General features: G+C 34.4%; 2 protein-coding genes across 2 annotated transcripts; both read right to left on the reverse strand.

Moving 5' to 3' along the window:
• Positions 1–849: 849 nt before the first annotated feature.
• LOC130045192 (olfactory receptor 4C15-like) lies at positions 850–1,782 on the reverse strand. The gene has a single exon (XM_056137906.1). It carries the CDS (start codon positions 1,780–1,782, stop codon positions 850–852), a length of 933 nt encoding a protein of 310 aa, XP_055993881.1.
• An 11,553-nt stretch (positions 1,783–13,335) lies between these two features.
• Positions 13,336–14,274, reverse strand: LOC130044930 (olfactory receptor 4C15-like). The gene has a single exon (XM_056137606.1). The coding sequence runs from the start codon at positions 14,269–14,271 to the stop codon at positions 13,336–13,338; it is 936 nt and encodes a 311-aa protein (XP_055993581.1). The 5' UTR covers positions 14,272–14,274.
• Positions 14,275–20,210: the final 5,936 nt, after the last annotated feature.

Consider the following 20,210-nt stretch of genomic DNA (forward strand, 5'->3'; position numbering starts at 1 on the left):
TTCCATGTTTCTAGAGAAACAATATGTAGTACAAGTTTTTCAAAAAAGATTTCTATCAAAAACTTTTCGAAAGCTGACTTCAATGTCCTGGTGCCTAAATTAGCTACATTATTTGAGATGAGATGTTACAAAGAAGAAATTGAACTTCATGTCGATTCTAGAAAAGGTTTACAAATATCAAACCATCAAATCTTTATTGTAGAAATGCACTCCATGAACATTTGAAATCTTGTATAGCTCATAGCAGTAGGGCGTTTGCCTTGCACGCAGCCAGTCCAGGCGAGCCAGGTTCTATTCCTTTGCCCCTCTTGGAGACCCTGGCAAGCTACGAAGATTATGCAATATGCCAAACACAGTAACAAGAAGTCTCACAATGGAGATTTTACTGGGCCCGCTCTAGCAAATCGATGAACAACGGGAGGATAGTGACATTGGCAGTGATACTTTAATCAGATTTCTTAGGATAGGATTAAGAACATTTTGGAACAGAAAAAACTCCTTAGAATTCTAAATTCAAAAAAATTCCTCTTTGAAAAATTGAGCAAACTTCGTTCCTAATCCATAAACCTAGTTTCTACCACAAAGAGTTTATAATTATAAAACAGATGGCAAATATTGATGACTTCTTTCAGTTAATTTTTTATAATGGCTAGATTTAAATATGGACACAATCTATGACTTGTAAGTAAAAATTCTGAGTGGATATTGAAGATAGTGAAATATTTTCCCAAAATCTTATACTTTTTGTGGTTTATTGCCTCACCTTCATTCATATTCTAAGGCTATGTATTATTACATGAAAATGATTTGAAGTTTTGACAAGAAATTGCATTTTCTGTGCATAATGATTTATTTTTTATCAGTCATAATTAATCTTTTCCACAATTTTATCATGGCATTCCTAACCTCCTTATTCCTGAAAGTATAAATTAGGGGATTGAGCAGAGGAGTTATCAAGCTGTAGAATATCTCCACCATTTTATCAAAGTAGAAAGCAGTTGGAGGCCGTGCATACTCAAATATACATGGGATAAACAACATAACCACAACAGCAATGTGAGATCCACAGGTGGAGAGGGCTTTCCTCTGTCCTTCAGTACTGTGACTTCTCAGAGAAAACAAGATGACCCCATAAGACACAAGCAACATGGAAAATATTAGGATACAGATGAATCCGCTGTTGGCCACAACCAAAAGCCCAGAGACATAAGTATCAGTGCAGGCGAGTTTTATCAGTGGGATCAAGTCACACAAGAAATGATCAATGATGTTAGGGCCACAGAAAGGCAGCTGGGAAGTAAAGGCAATTTGGATAATGGAATGAAGAAGTCCCCCAGTCCAGGCTACTCCAATCAAAATGCTGCAGAGCCTGGAGGTCATGATGGAAGAATAGTGTAAAGGCTTACAAATGGCCACATACCTGTCATAGGCCATGGCTGTGAGGACGATCATCTCTGCCGCAGCAAAGAAGTGTTCTGCAAAGAGCTGTGTCATACAGCCTGCAAAGGAGATGGTTTTCTTTTCATAGAAAATGTCAACAAGCATTTTGGGGGCAGTGACTGAGGGGAGGCACACATCCAGGAAGGATAGAAAAACCAGGAAGAAGTACATTGGGGAGCCCAGCAGAGCTGGACTGCTCAGGATGGCCACCACAATCAGCAGGTTCCCACTAACCGTTGCAATGTAGATAAACAGAAATATAACAAATATTATTTTCTGAATGTCTGGATTCTGTGAGAGTCCCAGGAGGACAAATTCCGTTACAAAACTTTGGTTTTTCATGAATTCTAAGGAGGAACTCTAAACTACCAGAGCAGCAATATAGTATCTGCAAAAGAATAAAATGCACACATCAGAACTTTTCATAATACGTCTACCAAAAAAATTTTCAGTTTTAGGATAAATTATCATCAATTCTCTACATTATTTGATGCAACATTAGAAATTTGTAAAATGGGGTTGCAGGGGAGACCTGGTCAAATATCTGGAGAACATGCTAGTAAATTGTATCAGAAATTGCATCATAATATTATTTGAAAAATGTTGAGAAGTAAATTTTTGCCAATAGTAAATTCTAGTTATTTGGAAGTAAATTTCTTGAATGAATTGCAAAGAGCGATCCTATTAATTTTTAGTTTTATGAGTCTTTGATACATAATTGCTCTTTTTTATTTCCTTCTCTCCTACATTTTTATTTTCATATAAGCATACAACATATTCACATATTGATTTTGTAGCCTGAAACTTTATTTTATCAATTGTTTTACTTCTAACTTTTTGATGACTGTTTTATTTCTTGATGTAAAATATCACATCATGTGTGAATAGTAATAATTTGAAGTATTTAGCATTTTGATTTTCTTTTCGTTCGTTTCCCTGCCTTCTTGTTGTGGCTAAGAATCAAAAAATCTTAGGTAGTAGTGGTGAAAAGTGCACATTTTACAGAAAAGGCTTTAAGTTTTCCCTTTGAAGTATAATGTTCCTGTGGAATTGTTGAATATGGTCTTTAAGGTATTGAGTTATATTTCTTTAACTTGGATATTGTTGAGGGTTTTAAGATAATGATTTTTTTCCCTCTCATCTTTCTCCTTAAGGGTGTAAGGAGGATGGGACGGTGGAGGATTATTGACACTTTAGTGGAAGAGTGGTTGATGCAGCATTTTCAGAAGAAAACAATAATATAGACACTATTGTAACCCATATTACCTCAATAAGTTATTTTTAAAATATATCAGATTCACATATGATTTTTCAGTTTTTAGAAAAATTTATTTATTACTTATTTTAAGCATTGTATTAGAGTAGGAAAAAAACCATTCTTTTGACATGTGTGATAAGTTGTATAACTTGTATACTAATTAAATGAAGAAAAATGCATCCAGATTCAAGGTATTTTAAAAGTCATAGTTATCTCACTAATTTTCTGAAAGATAAATTATCTAGAGCTCTTAAAATCAATTATTTATTTTTAAAAGTGCAAAACACCCATGAAAAATGCCTAATTTTATTAATATACATTTACTACCACAAATATACATTTTTGATCTTTACTAATTATTTAAAATAAAGTACATATTTAATTAAAAATTTCTTCCATTATGATACAAATTTAAAATTCAATTTTGTCATTAAGATCTATTATTCTAGCAGTATGGTCTTTAAACAACCTCTGTTATATCCTATTATCCTCTCTTGGAGCGATTGTACAGTGGCAGGGCGTTTGCCTTGCAAGCAGATGGCTGGCTGAGCCAGGTTCAATTCCTCTGCCCCTCTCAAGAGCCTGGTAAACTGCCAAGAGCATCTATTCTGCACGGCAAAGCCTGCCAAGCTACCCTTGCGGTATTCGATATGCCAAACACAGTAACAATAAATCTCAAGATGTAGGGTTACTGGGTCCAAAGAACAAATCAACAAACAACGTGAGGACATTGCCACAGTGCAACAGTGAATAGAGGAAACTTATTTTAGTAAAAGAAAAAATATTGAGTCCAGAGAGATAGTGCAGAAGGTAGGACTCTTGCCTGCACTGGACTAAGCTGCGTCTGTCTGGTGCTACATATTATCCTGGAGAACTTTCAGATACGGTCACTCTGTACAGAACCAGGTGTAAGCCTTGACGGCCATCAAGTGTAATCCCAAAACCAAACATCAAAGTTTAATTAAAAATAAAATAAAAGATAAAGATGTTCACCCTTACCTAGCACAATCTCCAGAGATACATCCATTTCAACTTTTTAGAATATCTTGAGAAAAATATTTTATAGATAACTAATGAGTGCATATCATAAAATTATTGTGAGAATTATTCACAATCATTATCCGTAATTAGAATATACAAAATGTTATCTACAGTAAAATACCTTTAACCAGTAGAGTTTTCCATCCACTCCAACTTACAAACCTTAGAAAACTTTCCCTCGGTTTATCCAGAAAATTACTAAAACACTTTATTTTTTATAGATGAAACACCATCAAAGAATGATTCTGTTAATAGACACGGTAATAGATTTTATATTAGTATTTTTTTTTGTTTTTTGTTTTTTGTTTTTTGTTTTTTTTTTTTTTTTTTGCTTTTTAAGTCACAGCCAGAGATGCTCAGGGGTTACTCTTTACTCTGCATTCAGGAATTACTCCTGGCGGGTCTTGGGTGACCATATGGGATGTTGGAAATGGAAGCCGGGTCAGACACTTGCAGAGCATATGCCCTACTCACTGTGCTATCACTCTAGCCCTGATTTTATGTTTATATGTATATTAGTATACAGATCTTCTGTATAAGATATAAGTAAGGATATGCTTATCATAACAAACTTTCATAGTGTCATGAATATCAATACAGTTGTTAAATAAAGCAATGTTAATAAAGCTCTTAGCTGCTTTTGGCTTAACTGTGAACATCAGTCTCTAATACACCTATCTTAAAAATTAGTATCCTCTATGCATTTCTATTATTTTATGGGGCAAATGACTTAAAGTTTCAGAGATACATATTCTACTTATGTAACCAGTTTAATAAGAACAACTTTTATAAAAATTCTAATGAGAAAAAATGAGAAAATAAATGGTAAAACAAATGTATTTCCTAGGACACAGAGAAAATAGAAATGAATTTATGAAACTTATGAATCATTTATTTATGAAAAATATAATATTTTGGATATAGGCAGATACAGCATGTAATAACCATGAATGACTTAATAATGTCCAGATAAATTGTTAGTAACCCTGAATCACCTGGATGAGAAGGTGACACTCAATTTTTTTTTCAGGAGAAGGTATCATTTATCTTTCCATCAGCTTCATTAAAACGATCATAGGGAGCAAGATCAGGAGTGAATTTTAATTTTAGGAATGACCAAGACTTCTATGTCAATCCAATAATTGAAATAACTGACAAACTCTCCACTTCCAAATCTAGAATTTACTGGCAGATATTTTATATTAAAATTTAAACATCCACAACTTAAAACCAAAAATCCCTTTACTTTCATGAAAACATAGACAGCATAAAGTACTGGATACTAACACGAAGGTTCTTTATCATAGGGTTTAGGATTTTAAGTTCATTGTAAGTTATAGGGAACAGTAAAATACAATAAAGTAAGATGATTCAAAACATTATTTTATTCCATATGATTTAGAATGCCAACACTGGACATTCATCAAAAAAAGATACACAAACACTACTTCAAAAGAGTACTTGTACTACAGGGGCCTTGTCAGGAATCTTCACAGTAGCCGTCATGGGAATCAATCCAAAATAAAAATAACGGAGGACTGCATAAACATTTGTGATAGAAATATTCAAAAGTAGCCCAGTACTACATTTTTAAAAAAGATGAAATTACGCTTTGGGGTAAAATGGATTGATATGGAGGTGATTATGCTAAGTAAATGAAGTAAGGAAGGATGAGACAATTTCAGATTGTTTCACTCATATGTGAAATGTGAATTGCTAACACAAACTCTGACAAGACACTTATCTTTTAGACTCATGAAAACTATGGTTACTAAAGGGAAAGGGGAGGGGTGGACAAAAGAGCAGAGGAGTCTTTGGGGGGTTGGACTGCAAGTAAAATATGAGATATGATAAAGGTGAACATTACATACATGGTTGCATGATACTGAAACCCTCAACATAAGAAGCCAAAGAAAAATTAATAGATAAATTAAAATTAAGTAGAAAGAAACTTGACCCAAATTCAGCTTGTTACCATTGAGGGAATTTACCCCAAAAAAGCCAATCCTATTGGCATTTTCACTTCCATCTAGCAGAGTCTTGGTAGAGAAGGAGAGGAACAAACACACAAAGAAACAAATGCACACAAGGACTAGTCAAGGGTTAGGGTCTCCTGAGCAACCATGAGTGAGCTCACTGGCTCATTTCTTCAATACAATCTCCCATCGCCCCCCCACTGTGGCTCCTATCTGTGCCATTGTTCAAGTTCATAGACACATTAAGCCCATCCAAATTCTATAAGAGCATTAAAAACAGAGGCTGTGATATTTCACATAGCCAATCAGCAGGCATCCTGTGTTAGCTGGTGAGAAATTATAGATGGTTTTGGAACTAATTTTGCAGGCACTTTTTAGGAATGCTGCCTACCTGAGAAACATACTGGATGTGACTATATAATTTTCATGCAAATAAAAATCAGTGATCAATATTTTTTAATTTTGCTATTTTATTGGTGCCCAGGGAACTCGCCAGATCTTTGTTATTTTGTTCGGGGGATGATTTTCCTCACCTGGTATTGAATTCTAGTACTGGAATAGAGATACTATTTGAAAAGATAAGGGTCTGTGTATAGAACTTGATAGTTTATTGAGAATAAAAGGAAATTATTCTCCTATAGTCTGACCAAAATTTTTGATAATATTAGAAAAATTCATCAGAAATTAACATGGATTCTCATATACTTGTGATTAATCTATAGTAAGAACATAGTTAAAATTTAAATGCTGCCGAAGAATAACATATTCTTAAATACAATTTTTAATTCATCATTGTTATTTCTCAGCTAAAATCTCCAGAGAAGGAAATCAGATGGAACTGTAATCTTCTATTTTTGTATTTTTTTGTTTTGTTTTTATTTTTGGGCTACACTTGGTGGTACTTAGGACTTTTTCCTAGTTCTTGCTCAGAAATCATTCCTGGCATGGCTATGGGGATCCCAAACCCAGGATTAAAAAGTGCAAAGAAAACACCCTACCTGCTACCATTAGAGAGCAGTACTCTCACTCAGTCCTTGTCAGGTTTTCTATCCAGAATAATTAGTTTACATGCTTGGATCAAACATTCAAACAATCTATACAATTTTATAACGAATGGTGTAATTATTGGATACTTTATACAAAGTGTTACATCTTATGTCTAAGGGTTCTATCCCCAAAATTCTGGTTGATATCAATTTAGCCCTACAAGTCTCATGATGGAGACATTACTGGGCCCACTTGAGTAAATAGATGAACAATGGGAGGAGAGGACAGTGACAGTGACAGTGACTCCTCTAGGAAGAAAAGTATTCTGATCCTGATTCACTGTCACTGTCACTGTCCTCTCCTCCGATGGTTCATCGTTTTGCTCGAGAGGGCCCAGTAACTTCTCCATTGTGACAATTGTTACTGTGTTTGCCATATCGAATACATCACAAGTAGCTTGCCAGGCTTTGCCGTGAGGGCTAGATACTCTCGGTAGCTAGCCGGCTTCTACCAGAGGAGCGGAGGAGTTGAACTGGAATTGACATTGTTGGCTGTGTGCAAGGCCAGCACTTTATCCACTGTGTTGTTGCTCCAGCCCCCAATCCTGATTGCTATAGAAAATTCTACAGACTTTCATTCCTAGTTCAACTCCTGAAAACACTGTATAATTGACCTCCATGGTATCCCCACAACCAAGAAGTTCTTTCTGATTATTTTGGCAACAAAACTCTTTTCTAATAATGTAATGACTCTTAAAGCAATACAAATTTTATTTTTCACCTTTAAGTGGGTGCAATTTACAAAATTATATGAAAATCTGTAGCAGATTAAGTTTTAAATAATTGGTACGGGATGGAGAAGAGTGATATATCAACAGGCTGCAGTGCATGCAGGAGGTATGGGTTCTAGGCACCACCTGGCCCCCAGCATTAGGAGTGATTCCTGAGTAGAGAAACTGAAATGCTCCTGAAAAAATACCAGGTGTGACCCCCCCACAAAAAAAAAGAGTTTGTTCTTTCAAATTTTTTTTCTTTTTGTGTCACACATGTCAAGGTGGTACTCCTGGTTTTGAACTAAGGAATCACTCCTGGCAGTGCTCAGGGACCCATATGGGATGCTGGCAATCGAACCCAGGTTGGCTGCATGCAAGGCAAATACCCTAACCACTGGGCAATCGCTCCAGCACCTGTTTTTTAAAATTTCATACAATTCTATTTTGAGTAATTTTACCTGCCTAGACTTTTCGTGAAATACAAATGGTATGATATGTTTTATAGAAATGGTCTACGAATGCAAAAATATTTGATTCTCAGTGCACTAAATTAGTAGTCTTAGGTAGTCCCTCATATCTCAAACACCAAAGTGAAAACAGCCTTTGTATACATGATAAATGAAAGCTATAGGAAGAATAAATGAAGTGCTGATGGAGAGCTAAAAGAAAATAAGGCATGCTTCAATTCTAACAAAGTGACTCCAAACACACTTCCCAAATATTTGTTTTCTTAAACCACATATTAAAATGGCTGTTTATAATATCAAAAATGCTATTCTATTGACATGGACACGTTATCTCATTTGTGTTTTCAAAGCTTCAGACTTGTAACTATATTATAATTTTTTAAATATAATCTAGAGTTAGAAAAGTTTATGACTAATTCTCATGCAGATAACTAAATGATAGGCCTTTGACTCTAGTCAATTCAGAAGCATGACAAACAATACTGATAGTTTTAATTGCTATATCACAATTTTTCATCCTTCCTGAAATCACAAAAATGTAAATTATACTTCTCACCCTGTGTCAATCTCTGGAAAGTTCTGGTGATGACAAAATCCTGCTTTCTATGGATGAATATCCATCAAGAGGCTGATCAACAAGTGAAGGCTGTTCCAAGGTCTTAGTGCTACTTCTATGGGGAAGATTAAGGGCATCTCTGGCTGATAGAGTAGAGAGTGTTTGCCATAACTTGTGCAGCACTGCTCTCAACATGATTTGGGATGGGTGGGAATAAAAACCCCAATTACTTCCTTTATTTCTGAATGTAATTTAAAGAGGTTGAACAGGGAAATTATGAAAGTACAGAATTCTCTCTCATTCCTCTGGGAATGTGTATATTTCCAAACAATAAAGTTTTAATTGCTTGGTACCTTAATCAACTTTAATGTGCCTTACTAAATAGAATTGGTATTTTTCATCTTTAAACTTTTTTTTAGTTCCTCCTAGATTTTTCTTTGAAAGCATTTTCATTTCCATCAGAAGAAACCATTGGTTATTTATGGATAAATATATTATTTGCAGAATAAACCTGAAATTTCTAATAGCTAATAAAAGTTTTAATATCTTGGCTCTGAATCTCACAAATTTTAAGCTTTGGAAGAATTTGCTGGGGAACTATTTGGTATTATTTTTATGTTTATCAAAGATTAACAATAAAAAATAAGATAAATTTATTAAGAATTTATAATGTGTCTGGAGATTTCCATGGAATACTTCATTTAATTTTAAAGCAAGTATTATTTTAATAGTACCCATTTATCATTAATATCATTAAGAATTATAGAAGATATTCAGCTAGGAAATAGGAAAGTTAGAATTTAAACTCAGAGCATCTAGTTTTAAAGTTTCATCTTCTTAGTTTGCTTAAATCTTAGTTTTCTATTGGTAGGAAATGACCCTAATGTCAAGTACCAAGTGCTTCTTTTTGAGTAAACTTGAGACCCCTCAAAAATTTCTATTAGTTAACTAAACCATACTGTAGCTGTTGGTGAGCAACATGAAAATTATGAATCAGAACATATATAATCTTTCTGTCATTGAATAATATATGTCTCTCTAAATAAAGAGTATCAGTGAGAAAATTTTATAAAATTTGTTTGAGATAAGCAGAATATGACTAACAGTTCCTATTATCTATAAACATGTTCTCAAATATGAAACAGTCTTCTTATAAGATAAAGCATGATTGGCAGAAAGTCATGATATTTATACTGATCATTAAATATTTCTCTATACTAGAACTGCGACTGATGCCTAATAAAATTGTTATTTTGATATACTTTTATATTTCAAATTGCATATCTCCCTTTTCAAAGTTGACATGGATTAATTTCTCATTGGCTCCATTTCTTTATATTCTGGCAATCATTTTAATGACGTAATATTATTCAGTATTGTACAATATTATTGAGTATGGAATTTTATAACTCAGTAATTACTGATCATATAATTATTGCCAGTAGATTTGAATTAATATTTATAGAGTGAAAGAAGGAAATTCATATATATATGTATGTGTGTATGTGTGTATGTGTGTATGTGTGTGTGTATGCCACATTTAGTGGTGTTCAGGAATGATTCCATATTGGGGCTTGGGGATTACATGTTGTGGTAAGGGTTAAATACAAGTTGGCAGCATAAAAGGTAACTACTTACCCATAGTGCTATTTCTCTAGTCCAGTTACAAAGATTTTGCATGACAGAAAAACATCAATTTTGGATCTAGAAGTTAAGAATTCCTAGTAAATGAATAGATTGACCAGGAAGATTCAAAATGCCAATGAAATAGTGTTATAGTCTATTCATATTCCAGAGGTCTTCGTTACTCACAACATAACTCATTGTTTACCTAAATGCTTCAATTTTGATCTTTTATTTTAAAAAGAAATTTGTATTTAGAACTCCTTTGATTAACACGTTGCTTTATTTTCAGTTTTTCTGCAAATCGAATTCCTTTTAGGGAAGATGAACAAGTAACAAAAAAAATAGAGTTCCTGCAATCGAATAAATTTTATCAACTTGAGGCACAAATGTAAAGCTATTTGTGACATCATAAGACATTAAATTCAATTTTGTAATTGAAAAAATGTTACAAGCCACTTTTCACCCTTTGTCTCTTTCCATATGGTATTTGATAGGACTTTATATAAAAATATTAAGTCCTACTTCTGTAGACTGTAAATTGTAAGCATAACTTGAGTTACAGTGTTCTTACTTTAGTATCCTTTACACATCCTCTGATGTCTAAAAGACTAGAGCAGAAAGAGATTTTTTTTTAGATGTACGGACCAGTTAAGGAGAGCATTATAAAAAGTGAGTGCCAACAGAGAATTAACAAAATGATGCATGTGCTTCAATTGTAATTTATATTTAATGAGAAAATTAAAAAGAGACAAAGGATTTCATTATGAAATTAATTTTTTTAGCCACTTCACCCAAATATCTGTTTCAGTAACAAACATTTATTGAGTGTGAATTATTTCACAGATTCTGTCCTATAGAGATTGATATCTTACTCATATTCTGCTTGCAAATCCTTAAAACTATTAAATTAATCCAAATTTTAAAAATTGACTCTGATCCAAAGACTTATGTGATTAGTTGAAGTATGATCTAGTTAAATTATAAGCCTATGGTTCTATTAAATTCAGAAGGCTCTAATACAACATCCATTATTTTAAGTGGTAATTATAAAGTGGGAATGTTTTCTAAATGTTTCAGGTGAAGCAGGGGTTTTGTTTTGCCTGAAAACTCTGAGTCTTATTGGAATTGAGATTCACAACCACCCACCCAAACTCCTGTTCTTGCGGAAGCATTTGTGGCCACATCCATATTTCACCACCACCTACAAGTAAGCTCATCTACCTGTCTCTTTTCAGAGACTTATAATCAGATCTCTAAAGAGAGCAATAGGCCAAAATCTCTTTGATTCCTTTTCCTGGCTGAGACTTCGGGTTCATTTTTAAATGGGGTTGAATCAAGTTTCCACCCCCAAAATCCCAGCACTGCACTCATATCCCAACATCTTGCCACCATGAGCCAGATGGACTGCCTGATTAACTATTCTAGGTTTTTTTTGGATTGCACAACCAAATTAATGGCTGTGCTATTTCTTCAAATTCTACAATTCTAGCATCCCAGTAGGAGCACCTCTGATTGGTTGGGACTTGGATGCCAAATAATCTTGTTAAATAATTTTAGATATCCCTGGTACCATAGAATGTCACTCTGTGGCTCTAGATGACAGTCTGGACCCCAGTAGAGTAAAACTGATACAAAATGTCAGGAGAAGAAGAGTAACATACATTATTTTAGAAAAAGCAATGGTTACCTCTGTGAAACAGAACGGTGTAGATTTTAAATCAAGAAGTCATAACGTGAATTTGTATAGAAGTGATGTAAAACCATATGAGATAGATTATGCAATGTTTTAATTTATTAATCAAGTGAAAATTTAGGGACATAAAAACAGGAAAGCAGTGTTGACTATAAACATGTATTATTTCAGATGAACACCACTTCAGACTTTTGTTGCTGGTTTCATTCATCATTCCCTCACAGACTTTGTGAAGGTTTGGGAATAGGGACTTAAAAGGAGAAAGGGCTAGAGTGCTAGTACAGTGGGTATGACTTTGCCTTGTACCCAAAGACCCGGTTTGTATCCTCAACATCCCTTATAGTCCCACAAGCCCTTACAGGATTAATTCCTGAGTGCAGAGACAGGAGCACCATCGGGTCTGACCAAAAACTGAAAAAAATTATAGGGCATTTTATTTCCCCTATTAAAACTCTCGATACTTATTTTGGTGTGCTGAGGATTTTGGACTTGGGACCATATATAGCTGTAATCAGGAGGGTTTCCAAAACTCAGCACTCAGGAATTACTTTTCATAGAGCTCAGGGACTATGTGTAGGTGTGAGTATAAAATCTGGATTCAATTTCATGAAAGACAAGTGCTCTTCATGCTGTACTCTCTCTCCTGCTTCAGTTGTTGACATTTTAGAAATTCAAAATGATATCTTATACTAAAAAAACCTCATGTTCTTTTTCCATTGCCTTTTCTGCTTTATGGTATATACATGCTATACATCCCAAATCATATATATACTAGTACATTGATATTTGTGCCCAAATCAATGCAAAGATTGAGGCAAAAAAAATTTTTTAAAGTCTGGTGAGACAAGGGATTAGAAAGTACAGTTCTTTTTACATATTTCTAGAGAAATACTATGTAGTAGTACAAGTTTTCAAAAAAAGATTCTATTAAAATCTATTACAAAGCTGACCTCAATGTCCTGGTGCCTTAATTAGTTACATTATTTGATATGAGATGTTACAAAGAAGAAATTGAACTTCATGTTGATTCTAGAAAAGGGTTATGAATATAAAACCAGCAGAATCTTTATTGTATCAATGCACTCCATCAAAATTTTAAAATCTTGTATAGTTCAATCAGATGTTTTTTGGAACATAGTATAAAGAAAATTTTGAAACTGAAAATACTCCTTAAATATCTAAATACAAAAAATTCCTCTTAAGAAAAATTGAACAAACTTCATTCCTAATCCATAAACGTACTTAGCTTCAATGAGAAACGGTGTATATTTATAACACCGATGGCAGATATTGATGATTTATTTCAGTTATTTTTTATATTACCTAGATTTAAATATGCACACAATTCATCTATAATTTTTAAGGAAGAATTCTGAGGTGATATCCGAGATATTTTCCCAAACTCTTATAATTTATGTTTTTCATTGCCTCACATTCATTTAAATTGTAAGGCTACGTAATATTACTTGAAATTGATCTGAAGTTGTTACAAGAAATTATGTTTTCTGTGCATAATGATTTATTTTTTATCAGAAATGTCTATTATTCTTTTCCACAATTTTGTCATGGCATTCCTCACCTCCTTATTCCTGAAAGTATAAATTAAAGGATTGAGCAGAGGAGTTAGCATGGTGTAGAATATCTCCACCATTTTATCAAAGTAGAAAGAAGATGGAGGCCTTGCGTACTCAAATATACATGGGACAAACAACATAACCACAACAGCAATGTGAGATCCACAGGTGGAGAGGGCTTTCCTCTGTCCTTCAGTACTGTGACTTCTCAGAGAAAACAAGATGACCCCATAGGACACAAGCAACATGGAAAAGATTAAGATGCAGATTAATCCACTGTTGGCAACCACCAAAAGCCCAAAGACAAAAGTATCGGTGCAGGCGAGTTTTAGCAATGGGATCAAGTCACACAAAAAATTATCAATGATGTTAGGTCCACAGAAAGGCAGCTGGGAAGTAAAGGCGATTTGGATAACAGAATGAAGAAGTCCCCCAGTCCAGGCTACTCCAATCAAAATGCTGCAGAGCCTTGAGGTCATGATGGAAGAATAGTGTAAAGGCTTGCAGATGGCCACATACCTGTCATAGGCCATGGCTGTTAGAACGATCATCTCTGCCCCAGCAAAGAAGTGTTCCGCAAAGAGCTGTGTCATACAGCCTGCAAAGGAGATGGTTTTCTTTTCATAGAGAATGTCAACAATCATTTTTGGGGTAATAACAGAGGAGAGGCACACATCCAAGAAGGATAGAAAAACCAGGAAGAAGTACATTGGGGAGCCCAGGAGCGTTGGACTTCTCAGGATGGCCACTACAATCAGCAGGTTCCCACTAACCGTTGCAATGTAGACAAACAGAAATATAACAAATATTATTTTCTGAACATATGGATTCTGTGAGAGTCCCAGGAGGACAAATTCCGTTACAAAACTTTGGTTTTTCATGAATTCTATGGAGAAGCTCTAAGCTAACAGAGCAGCAATATAGTATCTGCAAAAGAATAAAATGCACACATCAGAACTTTTCAATAACACTTGTACCAACAAAGAATTATTTTTAGGATAAATTATCATCAATTCTCCACATTATGAGATGCAATTAGAAATTTGTAAAATGGGGTAACGGGGGAGAGCTGGTCAAATGTCTGGAGAACATGCTAGTAAATTGTATCAGAATTTGCATCCTAATCTTATTTGAAAATGTTGAGAAGTGATTTTTTGCAAATAGTAAACTCTAATTATTTCAAAGTAAATTACTTGAATGAATTGCAAGGAGCAATCCTATTAATTTTTAGTTTCATGAGTCTTTGATACATATTTGCTCTTTATTATTTTCTTCTCTACAACATTTTTATTTTCGTATAAGCATACAATATATTTACATGTTGATTTTATAGCCTGACACTTTAGTTTATCCATTGTTTTACTTCTAGTTTTTTGATGACTGTTTTCATTCTTGTTGTAAAGTATCACATCATTTGTGAGTACTAATAATTTGAAGTATTTAGCATTTTGAATACCTTTTCCTTCTTTTCCCTGCCTCCTTGTTGTGGCTAAGAATCAAAAATATCTTAGGTAGTAGTGGTGAAAGTGCACATATTACAGAAAAGGCTTTAAGTTTTCCCTTTGATGTGTAATGTTCCTTTGAAATTATTGACTATGGTCTTCAAGATATTGAGTTTGATTTCTTCAGCTTGCATATTGTTGAGGGTTTTAATATATGAATTTTATCCTCTCAACTTTGTCCTTAATGGTGTGAGGAGAATGTTACAGTGGAGGGTTATTGACACTTTGGTGGCAGAGTGGTTGAAGTAGCATTATCAGAAGAAAACAATAATGTAGACACTATTGTAACCCATATTACTTCAATAATTTAATTTAAAAAATATATTCATAATTCACTTCGGATTTTAATTTTTAGGCAAAAATTATTTGTTAGTTGTGATAAGCACTGTATTAGAGTCGAAAAGGAACCAGTATTTTGACATCTGTGATAAAGAGTACAACTTTTCTACAAATAAAATGGAGAAATATGCATCCAGTTTCAAGGCATTTTGAAATTCATAGTTATGGCACTAATTTTTTGAAAGGTAAATTATCGAAAGCTCATAAGATAAAGTATTTGTTTTTAAAATAGCACAGCACCTATTAATAACGCCAACGTTTACTTTTATACATTTACTACAACAAATATACATGTATTGTTCTTTACTAATTATTTAAAATGAAGTACATAATTAATTAAAAATTTCTACCATTATGAAGCAAATTTCAAATTCAATTTTGCCATTAAGAGCTGTTATTCTAGCAGTATTGTCTATAAACAGCCTTATTATATCCTATTATACACTCTTGGAGTGATAGCACAGCAGCAGGGTGTTTGCCTTACAAGCAGCTGGACAGCCGAGCCAGGTTCTATTCCTCCACCCCTCTCAGAGAGCCTGGTAAACTACCGAGATTATCTTGCCCACAGAACAAAGCCTGGCAAGCTACTCATGAGGTATTTGATATGCCAAAACTCAATAACAACAAATCTCACGATGGAGACATTACTCGGCCCACTAGAGCAAATTGATGAACAATGGTGGACAGTGCTACAGTGCTACAGTGTATAGAGGAAACTTATTTTTGTAAAAGAAAAAACATTGGGTCCAGAGAGAGTGCAGAAGGTAGGACTCTTGCCTTGCACTGGACTAACTTGCATCTGTCTGGTGCTACATAAAATCATGGAGCACTTTCAGGTTTGGTCAGTCTTTACAGAACCAGGTGTAAGCCCTGAGCACCATCAAGTGTAATCCCAAAACCAAAAATCAAATTTTAATTAAAAATAAAACAAAAGATAATAGCTGTTCACCCTTATCTAGCACAATCTCCAGAGATACATCTATTTCAAATTTTTAGAATATCTTGTGAAATATATTTTTATAGATAGCTTATGAGTGCATATCACAGAATTATTGTGAGAATAATTCCCAATCATTATCCATAATTAGAATATACAAAATGTTACCTATAGTAAAATGCCTTTGTCCACTCTCACTTAGAAACCTGAGAAAATTGTCCCTTTGGTTATCCAGAAAATCACTAAAATACTTTATTTTTAATAGACTGACACATCATAAAAGATGATTGTGTTAATAGACACAGAAATAGATTTTATGTTGGTGTTTTTATGTTTGTTTGTTTTTTGCTTTTTTTTAATTTTATTTTTTATTTAAAGGTAAAGGTAAAGGCCCTCCCGTTGATCGTCGATTTGCTCGAGCGGGCCCAGTAACGTCTCCATTGGAGACTTTGTTGTTACTGTGTCTGGCATATCGAATACTCTCGGTAGCTTGCCGGGCTCTCCGAGAGGGGCAGAGGAATCGAACTCAGGTCGGCCATGTTGGCCGCGTGTAAGGCGAACGCCCTACCCACTGTGCTATCGCTCCAGCCCTATTATTATTTATTTTTTAATAGTGAGGCACCATGAGGTACAGTTGTAGACTTACACATTTTTGTGCTTGGGTTTCGATTATACAATGATCAAACATCCATCCCTCCACCAGTGCGCATTTCCCACCACCATGGATATGGAGGGGATTATGCTAAGTGAATTGAGTAAGGAAGTCTGAGACAATTATCAGATAGCTTCACTCATATGTGAAATGTGACTTGCTAAAACAAAATGTGACATAGCCCTTATATTTTAGACTCAGTGAAAACTATGGTTGTTAAAGGGAAAGGGTAGGGGTGGAAAAAAGAGCAAAGGAGTCTTCGGGGGGTTGGAATGCAAGTAAAATGTGAGATATGGTAAAGGTGAACATTACATACATAGTTCTTTGAAACTGAAACCCTAAACATAAGAAGCCAAAGAAAAATTAATAAATAAATTAAAATTAAGTAGGAAGAAATGACCCAAATTCAGCTTGTTGCCATTGAGGGAATTTACCCCAAAAAAGCCAATCCTATTGGCATTTTCACATCCATCCAGCAGTCTTGGTAGAGAAAGACAGGAACAAACACACAAAGAAACAATTGCCCACAAGGACTAGTCAAGGTTAGGGTTTCCAGGGCAGCCATGTGTGAGCTCACTGGCTCATTTCTTCAATATAATCTCTCACCCCAACTCCCCCACTGTGACTCCCAACTGCGAGCCATTGTTCAAGTTCATAGACACATTAAGCCCATCCAAATTCTATAAGAGCATTAAAAACAGAGGCTGTGATATTTCACATAGCCAATCAGCAGGCATCCTGTGTTAGGGGGTGAAAAATTATAGATGGTTTTGGAACTAATTATGCAGGCACTTTTTAGGAATTGTGCCTACCTGAGAAACATACTGGATGTGACTATAGAATTTTAATGTAAATAAAAATCAATGATCAATCTTGTTTAATTTTGCTATGATTTTTTATGCCCAGAGAACTCTCCTGATATTTGTTTTTTTGTTCGAGGAATAATTTTCTTCACCTGGTGTTGAATTCTAGTACAAGAATAAAGATACTATTTGAAAAGATAAGGGTCTGTGAATAGAACTGGATAGTTTATTGAGAATAAAAGGAAATTATTCTTTCATAATTTGACAAAAAAAAATGATAAAATTAGAAGAAATTCATCAGAAATTAACATGGATTCTCATATACTTGTGATTAATCTCTAGTAAGAAGAAAGTTAAAATTTGAATGCTTCTGAAGTATAATATATTCTTAAATACAATTTTTAATGCATCATTGATATTTCTCAGCTAAAAGCTCAAGAGGAGATCAGACAGAACTTAATCTTCTATTTTTGTTTTTGTTTGTTTTGCTTTTATTTTGGGGTACACTTGGTGGTACTTAGGACTTTTTCCTAGTTCTTTGCTCAGAAAACATTCCTGGCATGGCTATAGGGATCCCAAACCCAGAATTAAAAAGTGCAAAGAAAACACCCTACCTGATATAATCAGATAGCATTACTATGACTCAGCCCTTGTCAGGTTTTTTATCCAGAATAATTAGTTCACGTGCTTGGAACTAACATTCTAACATACTATACAACTCTATAATTAGTGCTGTAATTATTGGATACTTTATACAAAGCGTTACATCTTAATGTCTAAGGGTTCTAGCCTCAAAATTCTGATTGATATCAATTTAGCCCTACATACTCCTCTAGGAAGAAACTATTCCGATCCTGATTCACTGTCATTGTCACTGTCCTCCCATTGTTCAGTGATTTGCTCCAGCGGGCCCAGTAACTTCTCCATTGTGACAATTGTTACTCTGTTGGCATATTGAATAAGTCACAGGTAGCTTGCCAGGCTTTGCCCTGGGGACTGGATACTCTCGGTAGCTTGCTGGGTTCACCGAGAGGGGCGGTGGTATCGAACTCCACTCGGCCTTGTGGGACACTTGCAAGGCCAATGCCTTACCTGCTGTGCCATCACTCCAGTCCCCAATCCTGATTGCTATAGAAAATTCTACAAATTTCATTCCTAGTTCAACTCCTGAAAGCACTGTGTGTGCCTCAGTGCTCCTCTGGCCATTATCTGTAGACTCAGGAATCTCTTGGGTCTCTGACCTTATAATTGACCTCCATGGTATCCCCACAGCCAGTAAGTTCCTTCTGATTATTTTAGCAACAAAAAACTTTTCTAATAAAATAGTGGCTCTTAACGTAATACAAATTTCAGTTTTCACCTTTAAGTGGATGCAATTTTCAAAATTATATGAAAATTTGTAGCAGATTAACTTTTAAATAATCACTACAAGATGGAGAAGAGTGACATCTCAACAGAGCACTACCAGGACGCCAGCATTAGGAGTGATTCCTGAGTAGAGAAACTGAAAAGCCCCTGTACAACAGCAGGTGTGAACCAAAAGAAAACAATAAAAAGTTTGTTTTTCAAATTTTATTTTCTTTTAAGGTCACACATGGAAGTAATTACTCCTAGTTTTGCACACCGGAATCACTTCTGGCAGTGCTCGGGGACCCATATGGGATGCTGGCAATCGAATCCAGGTCGGCCACTTGCAAGGCAAAGGTCCTACCCACTGTGTTATGGCTCCAGCCCCTGTTTTTTTTAAATTTTATATAATTCTCTTTTGAGTAATTTTACCCGCCACTATATGTCTAAATAATGCTGCATCAGTCATTCAAAAAAGAACAGAATAAAACTCATTATCTTCTTCCATGTCAAATGTGCTTTAAACCCTTTGGAAATATGATCCAATAGCATTATTTAGCATAATAATAAATGGTGTATTTTTTTGTCTTATCTACATAAACACTTTACTTTTCATGATAATTTGGGAATTATAGTCTCTTCTCAGATCTTTTTCTCTACTCAAAGAGAGTTGTGTTGTTTTATCTGAATATTTAGATTTTGGTGGACTAATATTGATGTAAATTTTAAATTCTCCTCTACTTCTCTGACATTTTGATAAATGCAATTTTTAACTTTATGATTTTATGCTGATTGAGTTCACTTAAAGAGTGAGACAAAACGATTGCAACTAACACAAAAGCATCTCAGACTTCCACCATTGAAATATATCTGATCCATTGCAGATAGAAACATCAAATTATTATGTGATTCTAGCCAACTCTGGAGCATGAAAAATCATACTTATAGTTTTTAGAACCATATCACAATTTTTAATCCTTCCTGAAATCACAAAATTCAAATTATACATCTTACCCTATGTCAGAAATATTAAATATCAACTTTGTAATCGACAACAATTATAAAATTTGGTGGAGTTTTTCTCTCTTAATGAAGGTTTTTGTTTTGTAACATACATCACTTTTTCAAGTCAACTAGACTTTTCATGAAATACTCAATGGTATGTTTTATATCAATAATCTATGAATGTGAAAAATATTTGATTCTCAGTGCACTAAATTAGTAGTCTTTAAAAAGCCCT

Source organism: Sorex fumeus, unplaced genomic scaffold (assembly GCF_029834395.1).
Source record: "Sorex fumeus unplaced genomic scaffold, SorFum_2.1 ptg000007l, whole genome shotgun sequence".
NCBI classification, from domain to species: Eukaryota; Metazoa; Chordata; class Mammalia; order Eulipotyphla; family Soricidae; genus Sorex; species Sorex fumeus.

What these genes read in the sequence shown, in the direction of transcription:
- LOC130044930 (XM_056137606.1), bottom strand. Translation starts at nt 14,271, where the DNA reads ATGAAAAACCAAAGTTTTGTAACGGAATTTGTCCTCCTGGGACTCTCA.
- LOC130045192 (XM_056137906.1), bottom strand. Translation starts at nt 1,782, where the DNA reads ATGAAAAACCAAAGTTTTGTAACGGAATTTGTCCTCCTGGGACTCTCA.